This window comes from Callospermophilus lateralis, chromosome 4, assembly GCF_048772815.1.
Source record: "Callospermophilus lateralis isolate mCalLat2 chromosome 4, mCalLat2.hap1, whole genome shotgun sequence".
Lineage (NCBI taxonomy): Eukaryota > Metazoa > Chordata > Mammalia > Rodentia > Sciuridae > Callospermophilus > Callospermophilus lateralis.
In genome coordinates this window covers 21,802,593-21,826,911 of record NC_135308.1, presented here as the reverse complement: position 1 = coordinate 21,826,911, position 24,319 = coordinate 21,802,593, and the positions used below count along the sequence as shown (strand labels likewise).

Sequence of the window (24,319 nt, the reverse complement as noted above, 5' to 3'; positions counted from 1 at the left end):
ATAAGTATTAATTTCTAGCCTTTAGCCATCAGTGTAACATGTCTCACAAAATGCTCTTTCCACTGGTCAGTTAACTGTTTTCTACGTGGCTTCACATCGAAACTTGCACAAGAGAACAAGGTGTCTATCAACCTCTTGTAACCCACCATCCGTAGCCTGGCCCTAACAAGTCCCGCATTTCTGATTATTAGTTCAGTACAGTTTGTATATGTAACTTCCAGGAACCCTTAGGGTGATTTGAATGAAAACAAAAACTTTTACTAATTAGTCTGACTTTCTAATAGTATGTTTTTCCTTCACCACTTTTTTTAAGGTCATGGTAGAAAAATAAGCATACCATAGGAAGAACTCACTGGTAGTTTTTTGCTAGTTTTCAAAGTTGCTTATTTCAGAAACATTCTTTATGTGTGGTCAAGTAACAAAGGACTCATTGTTAACATTCTCTTAATAGTAACAAAAGCAATATAACGGCCCTGTGGCATGATCTGTACTAGTACATTATTCAGTGTGACCTATAAAACAGGTACGACCATGACTCCCTTTTACTGACAAAGAATCTGTGTCATACATGTGGCAGTGATTAGCTTATCCCCTAGATTGGGTGAAGATTCTGTCTCTGTTCTATACCGCTTTTTTGGGCTTGAAAGAATCTTATTGAAAAATAAACTCTGAAGTCATAAACTGTCAACTATTTAAACATGGTGAATTGAATGGACGTGCTTATTTTCATTCCTTCCTTAATAACTGAAAAACAAATTAATTATAATTACAAGTGAATGAATGAGCTGTCACTGACTGAGCAGAAGAAAAAAGTGGAAGCTCAAGTGAGCACAGGAGTGAAGCAAACAAGGATGCTAATTTGAGCAGCAGGAAATTTCATCTTGGATTCCTCTGAAGGTAGAAGAGAGGGGTGGGGCTGAAGGCAAGACGGGTTGGGGGTTTGTGGGAAGGCCTTCAGCTCCATTCCCCATCCCCTGTAGCTCATCAACCATTCCTCCTTTTCTACCGAGGAGGAGGCTGGCTTTCTTTCTGGAGATGGAGAGCCAGAATGTGGGCAGACACAGGAACACAAGGCACAGCAGAATGAAGGGGGGTTGAGAAGAGGCTGAAAAGTAGGGTAAAGAATTAAATGAATGTATCCATGTGCTACAGATGAAAGGCAGACCCTTTCCCCTAATTAGCCTTTAAATGCTGTCTGTCAAGCTCCCCACTGGCATTTGGGGTCCTTGCCCATTCTGGGGTAAACCCAAATAGGCATAGGGTTTCCAGTCCACTTTGGTGCCAAAGGTCATGAGATGCTTATGGAAAGCCTTGAACATGAAATGTACTTCAAATAAACTACCGGGGAAAAGGAAATCTAAGAAATAAACACAATGCAGACAAAATGGTGGAGGAAGAAACACTGAGCCAAATGACCACCATGACAGTAGCCATTGTCCTCAAAAAAAAAAAAAAAAAAGAATGATTAAAATCCATAATGAGATAAAAGAACACTACTATATTGCATCCACAAAACAAAACAGGATGCCATAAAAATTTAGAAACTGAGAAAGAAGTCTTAGAATTAAAAATGTGAGCAGAAATAGCATGCACAGCAGAAGGTTTAGAAGACATAGGTGAAGAGATCTACAGAAACTATAACACAAATAGGCAAGAAAGGAAAAATTTTGGACTATCCATTTAGGTTTTTTTTTTTTTTTTTTTGGATCTGGGGATTGAATTCAAGGGCACTCAACCACTGAGCCACACTCCGAGCCCTATTTTGTATTTTATTTAGAGACAGGTTTTCCCGGAGTTGCTTATTGCCTTGCTTTTTGCTGAAGCTGGCTTTGAACTTGTGATCCTCCTGTCTCAGCCTCCCGAGCTGCTGAGATTACAGGCATGTGCCATCGCGCATGGCCATTTGGAAGTTTTAATGTCACAATATACAAATTTCAAAAAGAACAGGGGAAAGTGTAGAGAAAGTTGAAAAATAATAATAGAAAATTTACATAATGTATACATATGAGAGTTTCCAGATGGAAAAGGCAGACTAAATATCTTCTAACAGTGTCTGAAAAAAATGATATATCATTATGAAATTTCATAGCACGGGGGTTTAAGAGAAGATTCTACATATCTCCAGAATGGAAAAAAAAAAAAAACTAGGTCATAAACAAAGGATCAGAAACTAGATTGGCACTAAACTTGCTACAGTAACACTAAAAACTCGAACTGAAGTAATCCCTTCAAAATTCTTCAGAAAAACTTATAATTCCAAATCCAGGCAAACTGTCAATTCAATGTGAGGATAGACAAATACATTTTTCAGATGAGTAGGGTGTCATAGTTTGGAAATGAAGTGTCCACCATGTGTTACAGACTCGGTCCCCAATGCAGCAATGTTCAGTGGTGGGGCTTTTGGAAAGTGGTTGGATCCCGAGGGCTCTAACCTCATCAGTGGATTAATCTGTTGATGGATTCATCAGTGGGTGGCATTATTGTCAGGTGGGCCTAGTTGGAGGAAATGGGTAACTGGGAGAGTGCCCCCAAAGGGTATCGCTTGTCTCCAGCCCCTTTCTTGTTCTTTCTGGGGCATCTTTCTTCCACCACATCCTTTCACCATGATGTTTCTGCCTCGGAGCCAAAGAACCAGGTACTGAATCTAAAACTTTGAGTCAAAATAAATCTTTCCTCCTTTAAGTTGATTTTCTTAGATATTTTGTGTCACAGTGATCACAGAAAGCTAATGCATAGGGTATGGAAACTCAATGTGCTCTGCATCTTTGTTACTGATATACACGCTTCTGGAAAATGGAAGAATAAATTTAAAAGTGAAATTTATGGCATTTAGGAATCAGAGGAACCTGGATAGGATGAAGGTAAAATGTACACCCAGGATGATGTCAAAAGGAAGTCCTAGGAGAACATTAAGTCTAGAGAGCAGTCAGTTGGTCAATAGGGACTGGATGATGGGGAAATCCCAGAAGGGATTCTCCTGAATCTAGGGGACAGTACTCTGGGAGCAGGAAAATGTCATGGGAAAAAAAAAATGTTTAAGAAGATGCTCAGAGCTGCATTGTGGTCCCAATGAGAAGTAATAGGGATAAAGATAGTTGAGTGTTTAAAAAAAAAAAAAAAGAAAAAAAGCTATGAACAGTACTGAAAAAATAAGACTGACTGACTGAATAAATAAGAATGATTTTCAAAACATTTCAATAATTTATACTGGATCACTCATACTTTGTACAAAGTCTTTTGGTGATCTAAGTAATTCTCTTTTTTTGCCACATCAATGTGAAACACGCCTAGGTTATATAAGTAGTAGCAATGAGTTTCTGAAGTCAAAAATTGTCCACAAATGTCTGCTTACTTGGGTCTCAGTGAATCATGGCAACAGCTGCTTCTGTCAGAAAACCACTACTCGCCTTTGTCAGGAGAGAGACTTTGTGGTTTTTAAAGTTCCATGAGAATATTCTGCTCCAATTTTAAACAATGTACTGATGTCTATGCTGCAATCAACATGAACATAGAGATAAGTGCATTTTGTTCTCCTAGAAGGAGAGCTATTGGCATTAGTAAATTCGGTGTGAAAATAGATCATGGGGGAACTTTGATATGAGAAGGAAAACAGACCTCATTGATTGAGAATTTGTATCTGATTGCTCATATGAATGTAGTATGTATAATGTAGTCAGCAAGAGGTATATGGTTATTTTACTCTACGTTATCATCCTCATTTTGGAGGGTATAATCCCCTGATAGGGAGCTGGGAGTAGAAGATGAATTCAAAATTTTAATTTACCCTAGATAGGTAACTAGATATCCACAAAGGGCAATTTTTGATCACTGTTCAGAGGTCAAGGTGTTAAGAAAATGGCATCTAACTCTGGCTAATCTCCTTCCCGGCCTTAAGACACAAGACTAAGGCCTTGCAGGACGATCTCCCAAGAACACTCCAGCCTGGCAGATGTCTTTGATTCCTCCTAGTTGGCATGGACCTTTCCTATCTCCTCAGTCCACCCAAAACCAGCTCCCCTTGTTTGGGGACTGAGGTGGATCCAGATTGAGGTCTGCATATTGTCTGCCTGTATTTCATCTATTCCAAGATACTCTGGTATGAGAAGAAAGCATGTCAGATGAGTGCCAGATCCCAAGCAAACGTGAAGCAGGCACTCACGATGTCACACCAGGAAAAACCCTAGAGTCAAATTTAGCTAACGTTATTGATCGTTCTGACTATAAAACCCCAAAACTTAGACATTTGAAATATGCATTTCTTCATCCCATTTCACTTACCCTTTTGGAATATAATTCCAATTTATTTGTACCATTTACCACGAGAGTATAAAATAGAACTTCATCTTAGAAAGGCAGCTTTTGGTAATGCAAAGTCAGAAAATGCAAATTTTTCTCTACCTGATTCCATGAAGAAAATAGGGGCAATGGTCTCTAGTATAAATCATCTTTCTGAGTGACAGTACCCCAGGATCCATTAATTGATGTTAGAAACCTATCTGCCAATTTCTGGTAAAAATAAAAAATTCTCTACTGTATTTCTCTCCAGCTGTTGAGTATCAGAAGGTCTTCATCAGTGGTAATAACCAAATATAATTCTGTTTTTTTCAAAGATAGGATAATTAGGCCAAGTATGAAGTGAAATTTTGCCATTCTTTTTGAATGCTTCATCATGAATAATCCTCTTCTACATGTGTAAATTGCTTTATGATAGAATAAAAAATAAATGTGAATATTGCACATTTGACTTGGAGGATTCCCTTTGAAGAAAGCAGTAGTTACAAAGAAAAGAAAGGCACCAGACATGAAAACACAGTCATCTGGAGCAAGAATTTACCCCCAAGGCTAAAAAAGTCCAAGCTCCAAACTCTATTCTAGAAATTACACACAACAAAAAACATTTTTACTTTTTTATGGCCTTGTATTCAAGCTACCTTTTATGGCTTTTTTTTTTTTTTTTTTTTTTTTTTGCTGCACACATTATTGAGCATAATGATACATCCCTGAAACCAGATGGCTTATGAACTATTTCAACAAAGAGAGAAACCAGGACAAGAAAATATTTGTGGTCTTTCCAGAAATCTTTCACAACCTTCACATTTAATGCCAATTACTAGGATAGCAGCAAGTTTTAAATCGTAGCTGAGGCATATAATTACCCATATTCAATGTATTTCTAAACTCCTCTGAGCAACAGGAATACCAGATAGCTGCACCTACTTTGACATATATAGCGAAGTAAAAATATTTAGATAGTCCGTCAATCATTCAGCTGTTTTACTTTACTAGCTTCATATCAGGAGGTTCACAGCTGGAATCCCTCAAATGCTACCTACTATGGATGCACACATTGTTACATTTAAATAACAAAATGGACCTGGAGAACTCTGGAAGATACAGCCTGGAGCACAGCAAAGACTTTTTTTTTCAGGTTTTTAGAGTTGAGATGGGGTAAAGTAGTAAGCTTTAGCAAGACACCATGAGAATGTAGATAAAGAAATGAAAGGGATGTACTCATTTATAGAACCCCTTTCTTTGATCATCATCAAAAAACCTTTAGGGTACTCATGCATCCTCACAATGGCCTTGATAAGGGGAGTCTACCAGGGAACTGCCACACCCTGAGGTCAGAAGGCTTGAACTGTATTCTAACAGCAGAGTTTGAGGTCCTGATTACAATGAATTTATAGTTTCCTTTTGGACAATGAAGCCAATATGTGTGCTCAAATTTAAATACAATTTATTCATGAAAATCAGTACATTTTATCAAATTAGTGTAATACATGTATTGTTCTTAAAATCGAAGGAAAGAATATAAATTCCCTGCCACATATAGAAAAAAAGTTTTAAATGATATTAATTCCCGTGTTATCTCAAAGGTCTGTGTAATCATAAGTTATGTCAAGTAAGGAAACAGTCATTCTTAGGTTTGTTGAGAAAATGAACTGTCTGCTATTACACATGTAGCAGAAACCAACTAAAATAAACCTCCCCATTACTAACGTTCTCACCACTAGGTGATATATTCATTTGAATGAAAAACTTACACACTCACAGAAAAAATAAATCAATGGCAAAAAATTGGCAACCTAATATATTTCAGTTTGTAGGAGACAGAAATAAATTCTCAAGTAGTAAAAGTTGTAGACATGGAGTGAAATTCAATGAATATGAATTAGGAAGTCATTTGTTGAGAATAATCATTTAAAAATATCCAAATACAGGAACTAGTTTTCTTCCATGAAAACCCAGCTCCAATGTGGATAACGGTGCTAAAATGTAACTGAAATAAACCAGGGGCTAAGAAAGAAGTAGGAATTTTACTGGACAGGGGTCTATTGCCTTCTAACTACAAATAATCTGTTACCATTCATGAAATAACAGCAAGAGAGCCCCAGGAGGATTCTCTTGTACTCAGTCTTAGCAAACCCTTTCTCTATAGCTGGCTTCTCCCAGATCTTTACGTCTACCCTCAATATTTTTTTTTTCTAGATCCCTTCCATTGCTTATGGAACTCCTTGACTGATTCTAATGTATCTCTGCTTCCTCAAACATTTTTTGTTATTGTTGTTGTTGTTGGAGATGCTTTGTCTTCATGGAAATCTGGCCTTCCGCAGTGATGTTACTAACCTAGTCATGATCTTCCCTGAGCAGGAAGGTTCTGCAGGCTCCACGTTCCCCAAAGGTACTCTCAGAACAGCTCCGCCAGCATCACTTCAGCTTTGGCTCCTCTTCTGAAGTCTCTGTGCTCCACCTATAATCGCTCTCTTCCCTCCTGTCAGCAACCTTGGTCATTTCCTCACTTTTCTCAATGACTTTACTATTTAGCATTTGATTTTCTGCCATCACCTTTGGCCACCATCCAGGTTAATGTTCCTTCTACCCTCCTGACTTCTTGGTTCCTTGACCGCTTCCTCTACTCCTGTGACCTCAACTTCCACTTGAACTCTCCACTCAAGCAGAGATACTGTAAATTCTTTTATCACTTGGAAGGAGTTTTTCTTAAGCTTTTGAACCTTCAGAATTGTCTCTTTTGATCATAACTACGATTCTCTTTTCTATCTTCCATTTTCACACTCCCTTTAGTCATTTTCATCCTTAGTGCAACTTCCATTTTCTTGACCTTTTTCATTTATTTTTTGGTCCTGTCTTTTCCTTTTGAGCCCTGAGCTGGCTTCATTTACTTTTTTAATCTTTTTTCAATTTTTTTCTGATCCTATACACTGCTTGGATGATGTTTCCTTTCCTTTTTTTTTTTTTTTTAATATTTTTTAGTTGTCAATGAACTCTTATTTTATTATTTATTTATATGTGGTGCTGAAGATCAAACCCAGTGCCTCAAACATGCGAGGCAAGCACTCTACCACTGAGCCACCACCTCAGCCCCAGAGAATCAAATTAAATATAAAAGCAGTGGCTCAGTGGTAGAGCGCTCGCTTAGCATGAATGAGGCACTGGGTTCGATCCTCAGCACCACATAAATGTAAAATAAAGATATTGTGTCCACCTAAAAAAAAATAAATTAAAATAAATAAATAAATATAAAAGCATCCCTATTGTGCTAGGATGCCAATCACTCATGTCCCGTTTCTCCTTCTGTGTGCTGTTGAGGACTGAAGTAAAGTCACTAGGAGACATTCACTGAATTCAATGCAGACTTTCACTGTAATTTCAAATGAGTTCTCCCTACACACATTCCATTGTTTCTCATAGTTCTCCTCAGGTAGTTTTTACTCTTTATAATTCCACAGTTGCCACAGCCATTCTTCCTCTTTTAACAGATGTCTTGGTTGCATCCTCTCCTGGCAATATTTAAATTTGAATTTGAATTTTTCCTTCATATCTTTTCTCCTTGACCACTGTTTCTCAGAGAAAAGTTTTCATCTTACTTCCTGTGGGAAGCTTCAGATGGATGATACATTAAATACGGGGCTTTAAAATAATTGGCTTATGTTTTGTTTTTAAAATAAAAAAATAGGGACAAGGGAAGTAACTTAGTGGCAGAGCACCTGCTTAGCATGTGTAAGATGGGTTTGATCTGCAGCACACACACACACACACACACACACACACACACACACATAGATGAACTCTAGATAGGGCAAAGGGGTGGGAGGGGAAGTAAGGGGGCATGGGGTTAGGAATGAGATGGACATTCTTATCCAAAGTACATGTATGAAGACACGGATGGTGTGAATATATTTTGTATAAACCAGAGATATGAAAAATTGTGCTCTATATGTGTAATATGAATTGTAATGCATTCCACTATCATATATAACAAAGTAGAATAAAACATTTTTTTTTTTAAAGAGTGAATAGGAAATGAGACATGGAAACCATGTGTATAGACAACTCGTTTAAGAGTTTTTTTTTTTTTTTTTTAAGATAGAGAGAGGAGAGAGAGAGAGAGAGAGAGAGAGAGAGAGAGAATTTCTTAATATTTATTTTTTTTAGTTTTCGGCGGACACAACATCTTTGTTTGCATGTGGTGTTGAGGATCGAACCCGGGCTGCACGCATGCCAGGCGAGCGCGCTACCACTTGAGCCACATCCCCAGCCCATAAAAAATTTTTTTTAAAAAAGCAAAGGAAATTTTCTTTAGGGAGGTGATTGTTGTTTGAAGAAAGTGTTTTCAGAGGAACAAGGTCGTTTTGGAAGATAGGATCTTTTCTGGGGAGGGCTTTCTAGGATGGGCTCCAAAAACGCATATGGAGCCGGGCACAGTGGCGCAGGCCTGTAATCCCAGCAGCTTGGGAGGCTGAGGCAGGAGGATCACAAGTTCAAAGCCAACTTCAGCAATTTAGTGAGGTACCAAGCAACAAACTCAGTGAGACCCTGTCTTTAAATAAAATACAGAAATAGGGCTGGGGATGTGGCTCAGTGGTTGAGTGCCCCTGAGTTCAATTCCCGGTACTGCAAAAAAGAAAAACAAAACAAAAACCCCCAAAACAAATGAAAAATGCATATGGACTCCTGAAGTCACTGGCTTTTAGAAAAGAGGGACTTCAAGAGGGAAGATGGGGGCATTCAGTGACAGAATGTTCTGCTTCCAAGTGTGCTAAACACTGAGCTTAGCAGGAATCATCAGTGATGGAATAAAGTAAGCTGAAGTTTAATGGAGGAAGGAGGATGGAAGAGAGAAGACAGTGCAAATAGACATTGTTGTTAGAAAGTTAAAAATAATTAATAGGAAAATATGATCTGTTCCAAATACCCTCTCAAAAAACCACTGATAATATGTTGGGGTATTTCTATCTAATAGATAATAAACATGTTAGTTGGTTAAATTATACTGTTTATTTTTTCATAAAATTGATATTAAGCTGCTATTTTTTTTTGCTTTGTAGCTAGTGTTTTCCACCTATATTGTTAATATCCTGACATCAATTTCACAACATTATCCCTGAGAGCATTATTCATATGTGGCTCCATCTAATCTCTGAGTTGAGCTACACCCATCTTTAAAAATAAAATGTCCCTATCCAGGAAGGCCTACTTTCTTCAACTTACTTTGTAATTAGCAAAGGAGCTCCATATACATTTAGGTAAGGTGACAGGAAAACATGGAAAACATATTGCATTCTCATGTATTCTTTCATATAAAGTACCAATTACTTGAGACACACATATTGTAATTCTTCTGGATGGTTGAGCACCACTTCACTCTTAGATAACGAATCTCCAAATACTTCCCAGTATATATTATGTACCAAATAAGACTCCTAGACATAAAAATAAGGCTTCATCCTTATTCTGGAAATGTAATTAAACATTACATTTCCAAGTGACTAGCAGAGCAAAGTAGTGTATTATCCTAATACCTAAGAATGTGACACTGTGAAAGCCAATGTTTACATGAAAAACATCATGAGGAAGAATCCATGAAAATGTTATTTCTTAGTTAAGTTTCATACTTCAGGAAGTTCCTCGATTGTATTTTCCATTCTAGGGAGGATTTTTTCCAAAGTCATCCAACACCAGCACTGTTCCTGTAAAGTCCCTGTCACACTATATTTATGAAGAGTCCATATCTGCATAGCCAAGTACTGCAAACCAAGGACCACAGTCATGCCTACATTCCTTAGTTATCATCTTCCAATGTGTTGGGTGAGTGTGTGCGTGTGACTTTGTAATAACAAATTGAAAAGATTAGCTTCTGCTTTATTTTTCCCCTAATATGAGTTCGAGGCTTGGTGCCTCGCTAAATTGCTGAAGCTGGCTTTGAACTTACGATCCTCCTGCCTCAGCCTCCCAAGCTGCTGGGATTACAGGCGTTGTGTCCCTGTGCCCAGCTCCATATGCATACTTTGCACTCTTGCTATTAGTAAATTGTTTTGTTATTTGACAAGACTGCAGATAATGAAAATCACCTAATCAGAAATGGAAGCTGGTGCACATAAAATCTTCAAAATCAGAAGCAGAATGGTTTATCTCCTAAACATTAAGTTGGGAAGAGAATATATTTGGATTACACTGAAAATCTAATTTGGAGATCGCCCATTGTTCCATTATTAAGTCTGGGTAATGTTAAAAGATGGATAGGATTTCATGTGGATTTGTGTGTGTGTGCATGCTCTTGCCAAAATGATCACGGAGACCACCAGATTATAGATTATTCAAAGGTGATGCTCTTATTTCTGTCATCTTGTGTCCTTGCCACCCAGCGTTACCCAAAACTTGGCAGATGCTCAATAACAGAGAAGGGAAGCTGTGCTGGATTTTACATATATTTACGTACATTTAAGGAACTGCTCACCTTTGCTTGGTGCTTACATCTCTTTTGTTACATATTCTGCCCCTCCCTATCATCCACTGTTTTGCTTGCCTTCTCTTTGCCTTTCACGTCTTGTCTTGTTTTTAAATCTACCAGGTAAACCTTACGGCGAGAATGGGATCTAGGAAACCATTTGTATTCTAAGGTCAAGCAGTGACAGTGAGATCTTGAACCCTAATTCATGGAGGTTAAAGGATGGAAAAACGCTCAAGTTTCTAAATTACGATGCCCGAGCCACGCTGGAGCTTGAGCTGCAGTCCAACATAAACAGGACAGGAAGGGAGTAGCACAGGAGCTCCCAGCCCTTCATCAAAAGTCTGGCATCGACAGGGGGGTGTTAACATGTCAAGTACACACACCTTGAAATAGCAGTCTGATTGTGTTGCGGCCTACTGATGTTGCAGGCATGTAGTAGGCAGTGACAATGTCCCGGTCCTTTCAAGAGTCTCCTTTTCTCCATCATGTTAAAGCAAGATGTTAATCCAATGAGAACATAGGACAAATGAGGAAAAGTGGGAGGGTTTCCAAATTAAGTAAGTTGGATAAACTTTTCTAATGTAATTCTCTCCCCTGGGATTCTTACTGCATTCTTCGTATTCATTCACAAGATAAATGATGTCAGTTGGAAAAGTATTGTAAAGAGGAAAAACTCTGGAATTGGTGGGGTCTGAAGATAGAAGCACTGGGCATATCTAGGTAAAATGTCAATCAGGACAAATGGGGCTGCTCGAGGGCTGTCTGCCTCTTGTTGGTCTGTTCTTGCTTCATCATTCAAAAAAACATTTTTGAACATCAACTATGCATCAGGCCCTGCTCCAGGACCTGGAAAGATTAGTGAAGAAAGACAGCGACTATCCCTGCTCTCAAAAAGCTTACATTATAATACTGAAGGGAAATCTATGCACACACCCCAAAGCAAGGAAATCACTACCAGAAATAATTAGGTGCCGTGGGGTGATTACATTTACTGAAGGGTGGCTGGGGGCTGCTTTAGACTGGGTGGTCAGAAAAGGGAGTGACATAAAGCTGAGACTTGAAAGACAAGAAGGAACCAGCCCTTAGAAGCAGAACATTCCAGGGACTAAAACATTCCAGGCAAAGGAACGATCTGTACTTGAATTTGTGTCCAGGGGTATGGGGAACCCCAAGAAACTTCCAAATATAGAAAACCTGGCACAGTGAAGTCACTGATAGAGTGATACGGGCTGCTATTTCCTTCTCTTCTCCCTCTCAAACGCACCATCTCTTATTCCTACACATGCAGCAAAGGGACATTTCTCTGATTGTACCCAGTGCTTATTATGAAGATGTAGCTTCCCTTTGTCAGCCTGCAATTGTACTAAGTGGCACCAAAATCCCTGGTAGCTTAGTTTGAATGGGTTTTATAAGATATGCACCTCTATTGAGATAAGATTTGGAGAAATAATTTGGTGTCTATGGGTGAAAGTGGGTATAAGAAGAGAGAAGCAAAGGCAGTAAAATGCAATGATTTTGGAAAGACTGATTTAAGCTGAAATCATTTTGCCTTTTTGTGATAGGAAATAAGGGCATTTTTTTTTTTTTTTTAGAGACTTGGGGAAGAGCAACAAGAAACTACTGGTTTTGCATGAAGGAAAAAAAAATGAAACCACTTCATCATCATTCTCCCAGTCAAAAGGGCATGAACTTTTATGACTATGTTCATATTTCTGGCACCAGTAATGGCAAACAAGTATCATTTTATCTGTCGACCTCTCTTGCTTCTGGGTGCAAGAATTTTACTTCAGACTTCAGTCTCACTTTTTTTTTTTTAAATTTTTTTAGTTGTTGACGGATCTTTAATTTATTTATGTGTGGTGCTGAGAATCGAACCCAGTGCCTCACACACGCTGGGCAAGCGCTCTACCACTGAGCTACAACCCCAACCCTCAGTCTCACTTTTGATTTCTCATTTTGCTTCTTCTAAAGGTTTTAGATTCTAACCAATTCCCACAAGACAACAAAAACATAGAAAAAAAAAAAGAAATAAATGGGGTTTGAGAACAGCATTTTGTCATTTGTGTATTATTTGGTTTTACTTAGGAGGTGAGCTCATGGGAAAACATGACATTTTTCCTCTGTTTTGCAAATCACCTACTAAATCTGACATTCACCATTTTCCCAGTAGGGCTTATCCCTAGGAATTCCAAGCTATCCATGCCTTGGAAGGACTGCTTTTTTTTTTTTTTTTTTTTTTTTGCAGGGTGGTGGGGATAGTGGTGTAGGAATAAAGAGAAGCAGGCACTTTTACACTAAGCCCTAGATTTACTCTAAAACTTTAGGCATCTTTCATAGACTAGAGTGGACAGCTACCCACTTATCCAGTGCATTCCGAATAAGGAGAAAAATAGAACTGTCAATTAACTTGGTTCATACTTATTTCTCTTCTTTTTCTCTGATAAGATGTGGGACTTACACACTATGTTGCTTCTTTTGTACTGTGATGGAAAATTATGACCATCACTGAATCACAGAAACTACTGATTTTTTCTTGAGCAGAGCTTGGTGCTATTTACTCACATCGAGTGGTAAGGCATTCCAAAAACTCCAGGCTGTAGGGCCTTGGGTACTTACTAAATGGCTTACATTTAATTACACCCCACTTATACTTGAGCAGAACCTAATTTTACATACAGATCTTTTTCTTCAGGAATCTGCCAAAACACCATTTTCAGATGAATTCATTGTGAGAGTAAATATTTTCATTCCTATTATTTCTCCCCTCCTAATCGTTTCCTATACGTTTGGTTACCAGCAATGACAAAGCATAAAAGGCCATAAAGCCCTTCAAATAGAAACCTTCTTTTATGTGAAAGGGGATGAAATCATAGGCGGATGAATAAAGATTAGAGCAACCTATAGGTTTTCACTGCTGACCTTAAAAGAAAAATGAAATCCCATTATTTTCCCCCAGTGTTTGAAAAGGAACAATCAGGTGTAAGTATTTCACTTGGCAATCACCTGTTGTCATTTACTACTGCTCAAAGTATTTGCAGATGCCATTCCAAAGCATTTCCCTATCAATGCACACAATGTTAAAACAATGACCAAACCTTTAAAAAAGAAGACCTTGATAAAAGAGAAAGGAGAGGAAGACCTCAGATGCAACCAAGAAGGTGAGGTGTAAGAGGGGAAGCTGTGAGTACGAGCTTTTTCTTTAATGACTTCTGTATTGCTTACATTTTCACATCAGCATGCATTTATTGGGTAATCAAAATAAAGTCTAATAAAATATTATAACTCATAAGAAAACTTAAAAATCAATGTATACTATTATTATGTAAACTTAATATGTAAATATTACACATTACCCAGTTAAATGGCAGGTAATTTATACAATATGAAAATTATTAAGTCATACTCTAAGGAAATATTTAAATACATAAAGACTTGAAAACAACAGCAGTAAAATCTGGTATATGCAAATATTACTTCTAAGTTGCAAGGTGTTGTTAGGGGCTGGTTCTGCCTTTCTCTAAATATCCTCATGAAAGAGCTGTGAAACCTCCCCCCCCTTTTTTTTGGATATCAAATACCAAAGTCCCTTTGTCCTTCATTTTATTTTATATTGCAAATCTGACTCATAAGCAAATCATGATGTCACTCTTCAAACTTGTGCCGAAGCTACTCATCTTCTTAATAACCATGTAATTGTTCTGTCTGTCTTTTGTAAAGGACCACCCCCCACCCCGCCCCACCCACCATCATACACACAACATCACTGTTTCAGAGCTAAAAGCTGAAGAGCTGTTGAAATGCCTGAGATAAGAAGGGCTGTAAATGCCTGTTAACAGCTCCTCATGTTTACTCTCCCGTGATTTATATCCAATTTATAATGGCCATTGTAGTAGATACACTTCACTTAATCAAGAGCACAGTCCTGGTCACTAAACACATTCCCTCTTTCTTTCCTAGGAAAGCAGGTCCCTTGTTTCATTAAAAGCACTGCAAATACATATTCAAGATGCAAAGATGAAAGAAGACAGCAGTGGCAATTAATTTTATGGCTGGTGCTATAAGAGTGTAAATCTCTTTTATGGCCGCCATGTTTTAGCTCATTTTACCTGTTCAGCCTCTCAGCGGAGCTGGAAATAGGTCTTAAATGTTAACCTTTCACACAACTGCATACAAACCGCATAGTCAGTAGCCATGCTGCCTTAAAAGAGCCAGAACAGAACACAAAATTAAGCGCTGAGTTGTAATAGGTAGAGTTTTTAAAACTACAATATAAGATTGTCCGGAAGTCTACTTTTATAAAATCAGCCATTTGTTAATTTAAGGTGTTCTTTGAGATGGTTTGCTATTTTGTTAGTCTATGAATGTTCACGAAATTTCTTGATAAACAATAAAGTGCTGTACAAATGGGAGGCATTACTCTAGTTGGAATAGCTTGTGAATTCTAATGTTTCTGACAAATGAGCTGATCACACAGAGAAAAATCATAGACTCTTCAGTACTAGGGAAACATAGTATTCAGAAACATATCATACAGAAATCCTTCCTGCCCCAAATCAAAAACACCAGACATCATGGGGAAATAGAAGGGGCTTTCCTAGATTCTGGCAAATTCATTCTCGTGGAAATATGACCTGGTAGAGTATATATACATTCTGTATGACTCTTACATTTCCACTGACCCCTGTCAGGGTAGTAATTCAAGGTCTGTTATGCTACGATAGAACCTTGTGAGTTAATATATTTCTGCCTCTCCCTGACATTGTAATGGCTCCATTCATAACAACTCTCTGCTGTGTGGTGCCAATGGAAACAGCTCATGCAAGCTTTATTATCCTAAGAAAATAAAGGAAATCAAACATGAAGGTGGAAATATGCAGTCCATGGAATTCCTGGGCCAAGTAGGCTGTGTGGCGAAGGGCACACTTCTTCCTGACAAGCCTGACTCTCTCTGGTTTCGTTGCCCGTGTCAGCATCTGCATACTGAATGCCCATCCTCAATTTTATTTTCTCCTCTCATCTATGTCAGATCTCCTTACTGATTCCTACACTTAAAATGTTTGCGAATATTTAAGTACAGGGCTTAATAGAGGACTCAATGTAGATCCCCTTCTCTGTCCCCCCTGGGGAGAGGCCACATCCTTGGCTAGACACTGGAATGCCATATCACTCACAGATATTTTCACAGCCGTAACCATTTATAGCTTTCAGCAAAGGGCAGGTTTAACCAAGCTTTTCATTTACCTTACTTTTAGGTTTTTCTTTTTCTTTTTTTTTTTTTTTGTATCTTTTGGAGGCCCCCCACTTAGAAGCATGGTCACAACCAGTTGGGGACAACTTGCTTGTAGAAGGGACAACTTGCCACATGGTCCAGGCAAAAGGTTTTTTCTAACCAGAGAAGAAATTTAGCAGGAGTGTGGAAAATATTATAAAACCATGCAGGAATACTCACAGTTTGGGTTTGGCAAGCAGAGGTGGTGGCTCCTTTGTGGGCGAAATCAGGCCAGCTGGTGTCGGAAGAGATTTATTACCATTAGCTTTGCCGTTAATCAGTCCATTTACTCCATGGCTGGGATGGACTCCGTTAGTTTCCCTCTCAGCAGAACCGAATTGCATTTGAAGGGCTGCCATGCTAAGTCCTAAGGCAGGGCTGTTCACCTGCGGGATCTCAGATGGTTTCTTCGAAGCCAACTCAAAGGAACTCTTCTCCAAGATGGGAGGGGGAGGCGGAAAGTGTTGGAAATGACTGTTGTTGGATTCGCCCATTGAGTCGTAGCTACAGTTTTCAGTGTTGGCTAAAGAAGGGGAAAAGGAGAAAAAAACAGTGAGAGGCTGCTAGTTCAGCAGGTACTTTTCACAGTGTCATCAGTCTTCAGAGAATCCCTGATGTCCTGTTGTTAGAGAAGAGGTGGCGGTGCTGATCTTATTGGATGCGCCATCTGGACTCTTCCTTGTTTGTTTTGAATGAGCACGAATTGTCTCATTTCCCAACTGAGCTCACTTGTAGGAAACCACCTACTGATTCATTAACAAATTTCAAATAAGAACTAAAGATAGGACTTGGTGAAAAAGAAGAAGAAGAAAAGAGCAATACAGACAATGTCAATCATTAATGCCTGGTCCTCTTACTTTTTAACTCATGGATCTAATTGATCAGCTTAACTGTTTATGACAGTAGCTCAACCTATAAAGGTTTTATTCGGATTTTCATTCTATTTTAAAATTAAGAAAGTAAAATTTTTGAATCCAGATGAAATGTGTCATGATCTAGTGGGAAGTTTTTTTTTCCATGTTGGGTGATGGCCTCAGCTGTAACTCAGTATGAGAGTTTCTTTAGCTGTTACCCTTAATGGAACAGAGGTATATTGAGATCATGTCTTCATCTTGCCAAAAGCCTAGAAGAGAGCTTCTGGCATAGAATCAAAAATACTTATTGAGGTAAACTGAAATATTTATTCACTATGTAATGCCTCTTGTTGATTTACCCCAGACAGAAATGGAAAACATCAATTGTTGCCATTTTTTTTTTTTTTGCTATTGTTGGAGCAATATTGCTATGGCCATTTGGTGGATGGTCTTTAAACCAACTCAAAATCAAAATGCTGGGATACTCACTGTTATGACACTGGGGTTTCCTTTGAACACTTCAAGTTCTCATATTATCCACTTCCCCATTAGGGTGAAACCTCCATTTCTTTTTGAAGATGAGAAACCACTTATTGTTGCTACACTCATATCCCCAAACCTCTGCTGCCACCTAGCACCAAGTTCTTGCTCTTCTAGGAACCAAAGGGAGATTCAATTTTTCTCTTTAAGCCTGTGTCTCCTATAACCAGCTTATTGATGGCCTTCTATGTTTATAAAAGTACCTCTAGATTACCAAGTGCCAAGCCTGGTCAAAGAGATGGCTTAAAAATCTCTGTAAGATGATTAACAGAAATGAGATAATTACAAGAAATCTCTTTGGTAAAGTAGAAAATAGTCATCAATCTCAAGTGGTAAATTTTTGAGTTTAGAAAATCCATATGTTTTTTAAAATTTTTTTTTTTAGTTACCCATGGACCCAATATCTTTATTTTGTTTATTTATTTTTATGTGGTGCTGAGGATTGAATCCAGTGCTTCACATGTGTGAGGCCCATTGAGTCACAACTCCAGCCCTAGAAAGTTCATATATTTTAAAATATTGTTTTCAATACTATAATGCATAGTTTTATTTTTCATACCAAAGTTATATGCCATCATTGATATATAGTATGAATGGAATTTGATTTCTAAGATCTTTCCAAATTACATTAGGTTTATCTTGGATCCTCTTTTCAGGAGTTTCAAGAGTGATTAGATAATATTTGTTAAAGTACCTCTAGATCTCATGTGTTGGCACTGCTGAGAACAGTGACAGCACGTCTGATTTCTGAGGTGACTGCAATTCTAGGTCAGCATGATGTTAGGAAATCCGCCCATTGTTTCCAAGGCCAGGATGGTATGACTTAAAAAAATAGCCCCATGAGTGCTCAGATGCTCCACTGTCATTGTCTGTCAACTCTGCCTCCACCCCCCTCATGTCCCTCCCCCAAAGCCTTCTGTTTTGTAATGAAACATCTGATTGTTCTGGTAGCAGCCAGCATTTCCAACAGCTGAGCCATCTTCCAGGGACAATTGCATTCTGCCTCAGGAACCACACCTGGGGAACAGAACCAAGGCATTTTAGATTCTCCATATACCTGAGGTGACAACTAGCTGGGCAGTGCTGGTCACTGATCCATAGTCATTTCTTGCGGAACAGGTGAAAATCCCTGCATCCTCAGGGAAAGTCTCAGCGATAACGAGGGTACAAATCTCCTCTGGAAGTGAAGAGAATAGAGTGATCCATCAGAGTGAAGTCACTTTGAAGATGTCAGAGCTTCTTTCCTGTTCCCCACCCCACCCCACCCCCCTCCCGCCGGCCTTCTCTCACATCTTAAGAGCAAACTTTTGGGCTTGCGGAGTAATGCTTTTTCCCTCCATTCAACTATCAATAGTGAAAATGAACAAATCTGTCTTAAGACATATCATATGTTTCAGACGCTGGAAGAAAAACATACTAATTGTGGGTGAAAGTGCTACCTTGTGATAAAAACTTTCTTTTTTGGTCAAAGAGATCTTCAAATATTTTTAATTTTTACATGTAAAGTAAAAAACCATAAAAGTAAGCAAGCAATACAAAATATAAAGCGTAAAATGAAAAGTAAAATGTCTTTTTTATCTTTCGATTCCTTCTATATGCAGTATGCCTATTAATAATCTTATTCCCAAAAGCAGATTTCATGCTATTTATTTACTATCATGATAAAGAGTAATGAAATACATATTAAACAATCATGTATTTGATTCTAGACAAAAATGAGTGTATCTATCCTTTGAAAATATATCCAGATATTATCAAAGTATATAGTTTTTGATGTAGCATTCCTGGATCAGATATGTATATTTTTGTATTATCAACTAATATGGCTTATAGACATAATCAAGTATTAGCCCATTTCCCACTCCATGTTTGAGCTTTATCCTACCCCTAAACATTTCCCATTCCTTTTCCTGATTATGGTGAGGATAATCTAGTTAATAGGCCATGCTTGAGATTTTGCTAAGCACTAAAAATGGAGGAGTCCTTCATGTCAAAATGTGATGTTCCTATGGAAAGATCTAGGAATCACAGTGATTATAGAGATTTTACCATGTGGTATAGGGCAAGGCTAAATTTTTTTCTCAGATATATTAATACTGGTTTAAATTTGCAAGAATCATGGAAACACACACCTTATTCTTTTAGTATATTATTCAATTTGATGTTTAAATGGAGTGTGAAAAACTAGGTCCAATATAGAACACAAAAATGAGTAAATAAAAAAGCTAAATAAGTAAAGGAATGAAATGATTTAGTTAAAGGTAAAGAACAATGACAGGAGGACAAAGACACCAAGATGCCACTTACAAAGTATCTAAAGTAGTCAAACTCTTAGCAGCAGAAAATTGCGTAGTGGTGGACAGGGTCTGGGGGTATGTGAGGGGAGGTTGTTCAGCAGATACAGAGTTACAGACGGGCAAAATGAAAAAGTTCTAGAGTTCTGTACAACACATGTGCATAATTATCAACACTGTACTATATAGTTAAAATTTTAAGAAGGTAGATTTCCTACTATATATTTATTATCACAATAAAAAGTAATGAAATACCTATTAAGTATTCATCCATTTAAGTGCTAATTTATCCAGGTGAACATGCCTATAAGTTGAGGCAGGAGGATTGCAGATTTGAGGCCAGCCTCAGTAATTTATTGAGACTTTCAACAACTTAGCAAGACCCTGTTTCAAATAAAAAAAAAAATCTTTTCAAAGGACTGGATATAGCTCAGTGTAAATCCCTCCTGGCATCAATCCTCAGTACAAAGATAAAAAAAAAAAGAAAGAAAGAGAATTTAGGTAAAACATTGTGATAGGTACCATAAATGTAAAGAAATGAATACAAGGAAGATATTGCTCAAATAGTCTCTATCTTTCTTGAGAAACAAGAATAAATGGGCTATAATTGCAAAGGGAAGAAGTTCGATTAAATGAATGGAGAAACTTGTTAATGAAGGATTATAAAAAGAGAAAAATGTATGAGATAAAGTCTGGAAACTTCTTCTATGAACAGCTTCTCTAACTTTTCAGAATTCATTCATCTACTGTTGAGTATTTTTGAGAATACTGTCTTAATATTTGGTGGCAGCAGGTATGAAATAATAACTCAAGTTTTTGTAATTTTATGGGTAAGGCATGTCCTCCTACAACGACTTGAATTAGACAATTTCCAGATCTGTTCCAACTCCCAAAGTTAATTTCCACACCCTTAATATCCAGTGCCACAAGGATATTTTTAGGCCTCCTTCTCTTTCCTACAAAACTGTACTGTCTTAAAAGGCAGTTAAGTCAGTTGCAAGTGGAAATGCTCATTAGAAAGTGCTAGTTTGCAAACATTTCTTGAAATATAAGACAGAAATAGGAAATATAGAATTACTATTTTAAGGCAATTAAAAATTGTTGAGGAAAATAAAAAATCCTGGTGTTTATTTCTGACTTCTGGAGGCATTATAGATCTAGTTGACTATATGATATCTTTTAAAATGGACAAAATATTAGATATACTATAAATATCCTAGAATCATCTCTACGTCCTTCTCTCTCATTCTTTTCAATAGCTTTGCAACCCTTCCTACTGGATCTATAGGCAAAATCAAACATAGTTTCCCGAATCATCTTCCTTTTCCTTTTTATTAAGATCTCTCTCTCTTATTTTAAAAAATTGCATATTTTATATTTTTAAATACACAAGACAAGTATATGGTACAAATTTTATTGCAAATACATGGTACAAAAGGTAAAAGGAACAAACAGGTATAGGATTCTCTACTTTTTAAATAATTATGTTATAAATTTCATGAGGCTTCAGTTTTAATTTAAAGTAGAAACTTAAACATATATAATTCCACTAATATCTGTACACTATAACTTATTATAGAGAGACAACAAAATTATCCAGTCATATAAAGGGCTAGATGATTTCAGGTTGTCCTTAATTTTTTTTTTCATTTGTGTTTCTATGTATGGAAAGCACAAAAGGTCCAATAATCTCAAAAGAGATCCATGGCATTTATTTCAATTAAAATATACTTTAAGTTCTTAATGATGTTACTTTGTTTCAAATAAAACAAAATGACTTTCTTTTTTTACTGAAATCAGGGTATCACTGAAGATTTTTGGTGCTATCAATTGTGAAAAATACTGATAACATAAGAACTCAGCCCTCGTTTTTTCACAATTACCTGAAACATGCTTTGGGATAATAAAATGTGCTCACACTGGGTTGTACTGCAGTAGGTAGTTTATTTATAGCAACTGAGAGCACACCTGACTCATATGGATGGCAGCTGGCTTTGATAGTTCCTTTCATGTCTCATCACTAAGAAACAGAAGATATATTTTTAAATTTTATGATCAAAATAGACCTTTAAAAGATGTTTTGTATACTCAGTGTAAATGTAGCTTATAGTCACAATATTCTTTTTTTTTTTTTTTTTTTTTTGTGGTTCTGGGGATTGAATCCAGGGCCTTGTGCATGCGAGGCAAGCACTCTACCAACTGAGCTATATCCCCAGCCCAATACACAACACTCTTTACAATTTTCTGGCTTTCCCAGTGTTTATCTACGTGGAAAACAAAGTCAATTAAGTCCATTTGGTTTAATATTAGCAGGACACTTATTTCTAATTGCTGTAGTATAACAGCAAAAGGAAAACTTATATATATTTTGAACATAGGTTACATATGGTTCTGTAGAAATTAAATCCTGTATTTCCATAATGCTCAGATTAACACCACACCCCATAGAACGGGCAGCTCTGGTGGAATAGGCAGGGAAGATGCTAACCTCGGGCATGCTCACCTCACACCTTAGCATTTCCATCAGTGCAAAAGGTCCCTCATCTCCAGATGTACTGCAGGATTTGAGGAATTGCCTTGGATTCTGCTAAACTGTGAAGTGTATTTTACACTTAATCTTAATATTTCTAATTCAGTGATTTTATTTAGAAAGAAATACTTGATGATATTTTTTAGAAGAAATACTTGATGATAGAAAAAAATTGATTTGCCACTATGGAATAGGAGGGATACTGTGTTACTCTAGATTTATTTCTTATTAGAAATTAGATATTAATCTTAATATTTCTAATTCAGTGATTTTATTTAGAAAGAAATACTTGATGATATTATTTAGAAGAAATACTTGATGATAGAAAAAATTGATTTGCCACTATGGAATAGGAGGGATACTGTGTTACCCTAGATTTATTTCTATCTTACATTTGACCCTTGATGTAAGTCCAAGATGTAGCCATAGCTATTATTTAAATTTGTCTAAATTTAAGGCTAAGGTGCTTTATCTCCTCAATAAGTTTGTGTACTTTTTTTTTTGAAGGGGAACTCTTTATCAGATTAGGTCTAGATTATTATTAACCTTTTGAATCTCAACTCATTCATAGTGGTGTTTCCCAGATCTGTTTGACAATAAGAATCAGCTGTTGCATTTGTTAAATATACTGATTTCTGCATCCTTTTCTCTCCCCTAGATATTCTGATTCAGCAGGTCTTTGTTGAGGCCAAGAATTTTTTTTAAAAACATGATTCCCAGATGATTTTTATCTTGAGGAAAGTATAGAAGACTTTGCCCTAAAAAAATGGATTTGATACATTTTTTATTAGAACTCACAGAAGGAGACACATTTATGTTCAACCCATGTACAGATATAAGGTGTGTGTGTGTGTGTGTGTGTGTGTGTGTGTAAGGACTTCTCCAAATATTAGTAGCCCTCTACTACTTTTTAATTTTATTTATGTTTTCAAATGGTGTTTACTGTCCACTGTAATGGGTCATGATCAGCTATAAAACAATGCCCCACCAGGCATGGTGGCGCAGGCCTGAAATCCCAGTGGCACAGGAGGCTGAGGCAGGAGGATTGTAAATTCAAAGCCAGCCTGGACAAGAGCAGGGCACTAAGCAACTCAATGAGATCCTGTCTCTAAATGAAATACAAAAGAGGACTGGTGATGTGGCTCAGTTGTCAAGTGCCCCTTAGTTCAGTCCTTGGTACCCCCAACAAATGCCCTATAATAACTAGTAAAGTTCCTGATTAAAAAAAACTGTCCACTTAATCCTGTTTGACATACTATGAAAAGGGTTTCCAGGCACAGGCTTGAGAGCCTGATACATTTTAAGAACACAATTATTATCTGATTCACTGCATAGAAGGAAAACTGGAATAACAGAGAAAGCATGAGGTAATCCTGTGTTTTTTGACAATACTGTACACAGTTCTTGGCTTACCAATTGCAGAGGAAGATAGAAAGTGTGGAAATAATTCAAGTTGGAGCTTCACAAAAGATTAATCATTTGGGAAGTGAGATGTAACTGGAAAGGTACAAGGGACTAGGAATTTTTAAATTGAATACATATGGTTACAAGAGTCAGTTAAACATGGACTCACCCAGAGAAGGGTAAAGGAAACTTTGGATATTAGTGCCCTGTGGGAATTGAGAGTGACTAGCCCAAATCTCTCAGTTCTTCAGGTTTGGTCCAAAGTGATTCTCTCAAGGTCATGGCTAACAGTGCTACAGCCCAAATCCTAAAGGTAGGCTGTCTGTCTCCTACAGGTGTGCTATTTTTCCCTAGAGCATAAAACCTCTCTTATTGTTCTGCATTTTTTCCTAGTTAAGGACACGAGGAACCTGATGCAGAGCAAGGTAATGAAAGATTTAAGTCAGGGAAACTGGGAGTTTCCTGATGCTGAAAATTCTAATTACCCTCCTCATTATCCAAATAAATCACGGATGGGCAATATGTCCTCTAAGGTATCAGACACACTGGATTAGCATGTAAAGCTGAGTCAAAAAGTACATTATAATGTGAACCTGCTGGTAGAAGAAGAAATGAACAGTCTGCTCTTATGGGGCTTTAGAAAAACACCCTCCCACAGGGGCTATCCTCTGAGCAGTG

General features: G+C 37.4%; 1 protein-coding gene across 5 annotated transcripts in view; it reads right to left on the bottom strand.

Annotated features, from left to right (window-relative positions):
- Positions 1–24,319, bottom strand: part of Palld (palladin, cytoskeletal associated protein) — a 370,806-nt gene that overhangs the window by 169,690 nt on the left and 176,797 nt on the right. For all 5 annotated transcript variants that reach the window (XM_076853649.1, XM_076853650.1, XM_076853652.1 and 2 more), the window contains exons 9-10: positions 18,471–18,590; positions 16,200–16,542 (exon numbers count right to left, since the gene is read on the bottom strand). In XM_076853649.1, coding sequence (XP_076709764.1) covers positions 16,200–16,542; positions 18,471–18,590 — 463 coding nt within the window. The remainder of the gene's footprint in view (positions 1–16,199; positions 16,543–18,470; positions 18,591–24,319) is intronic.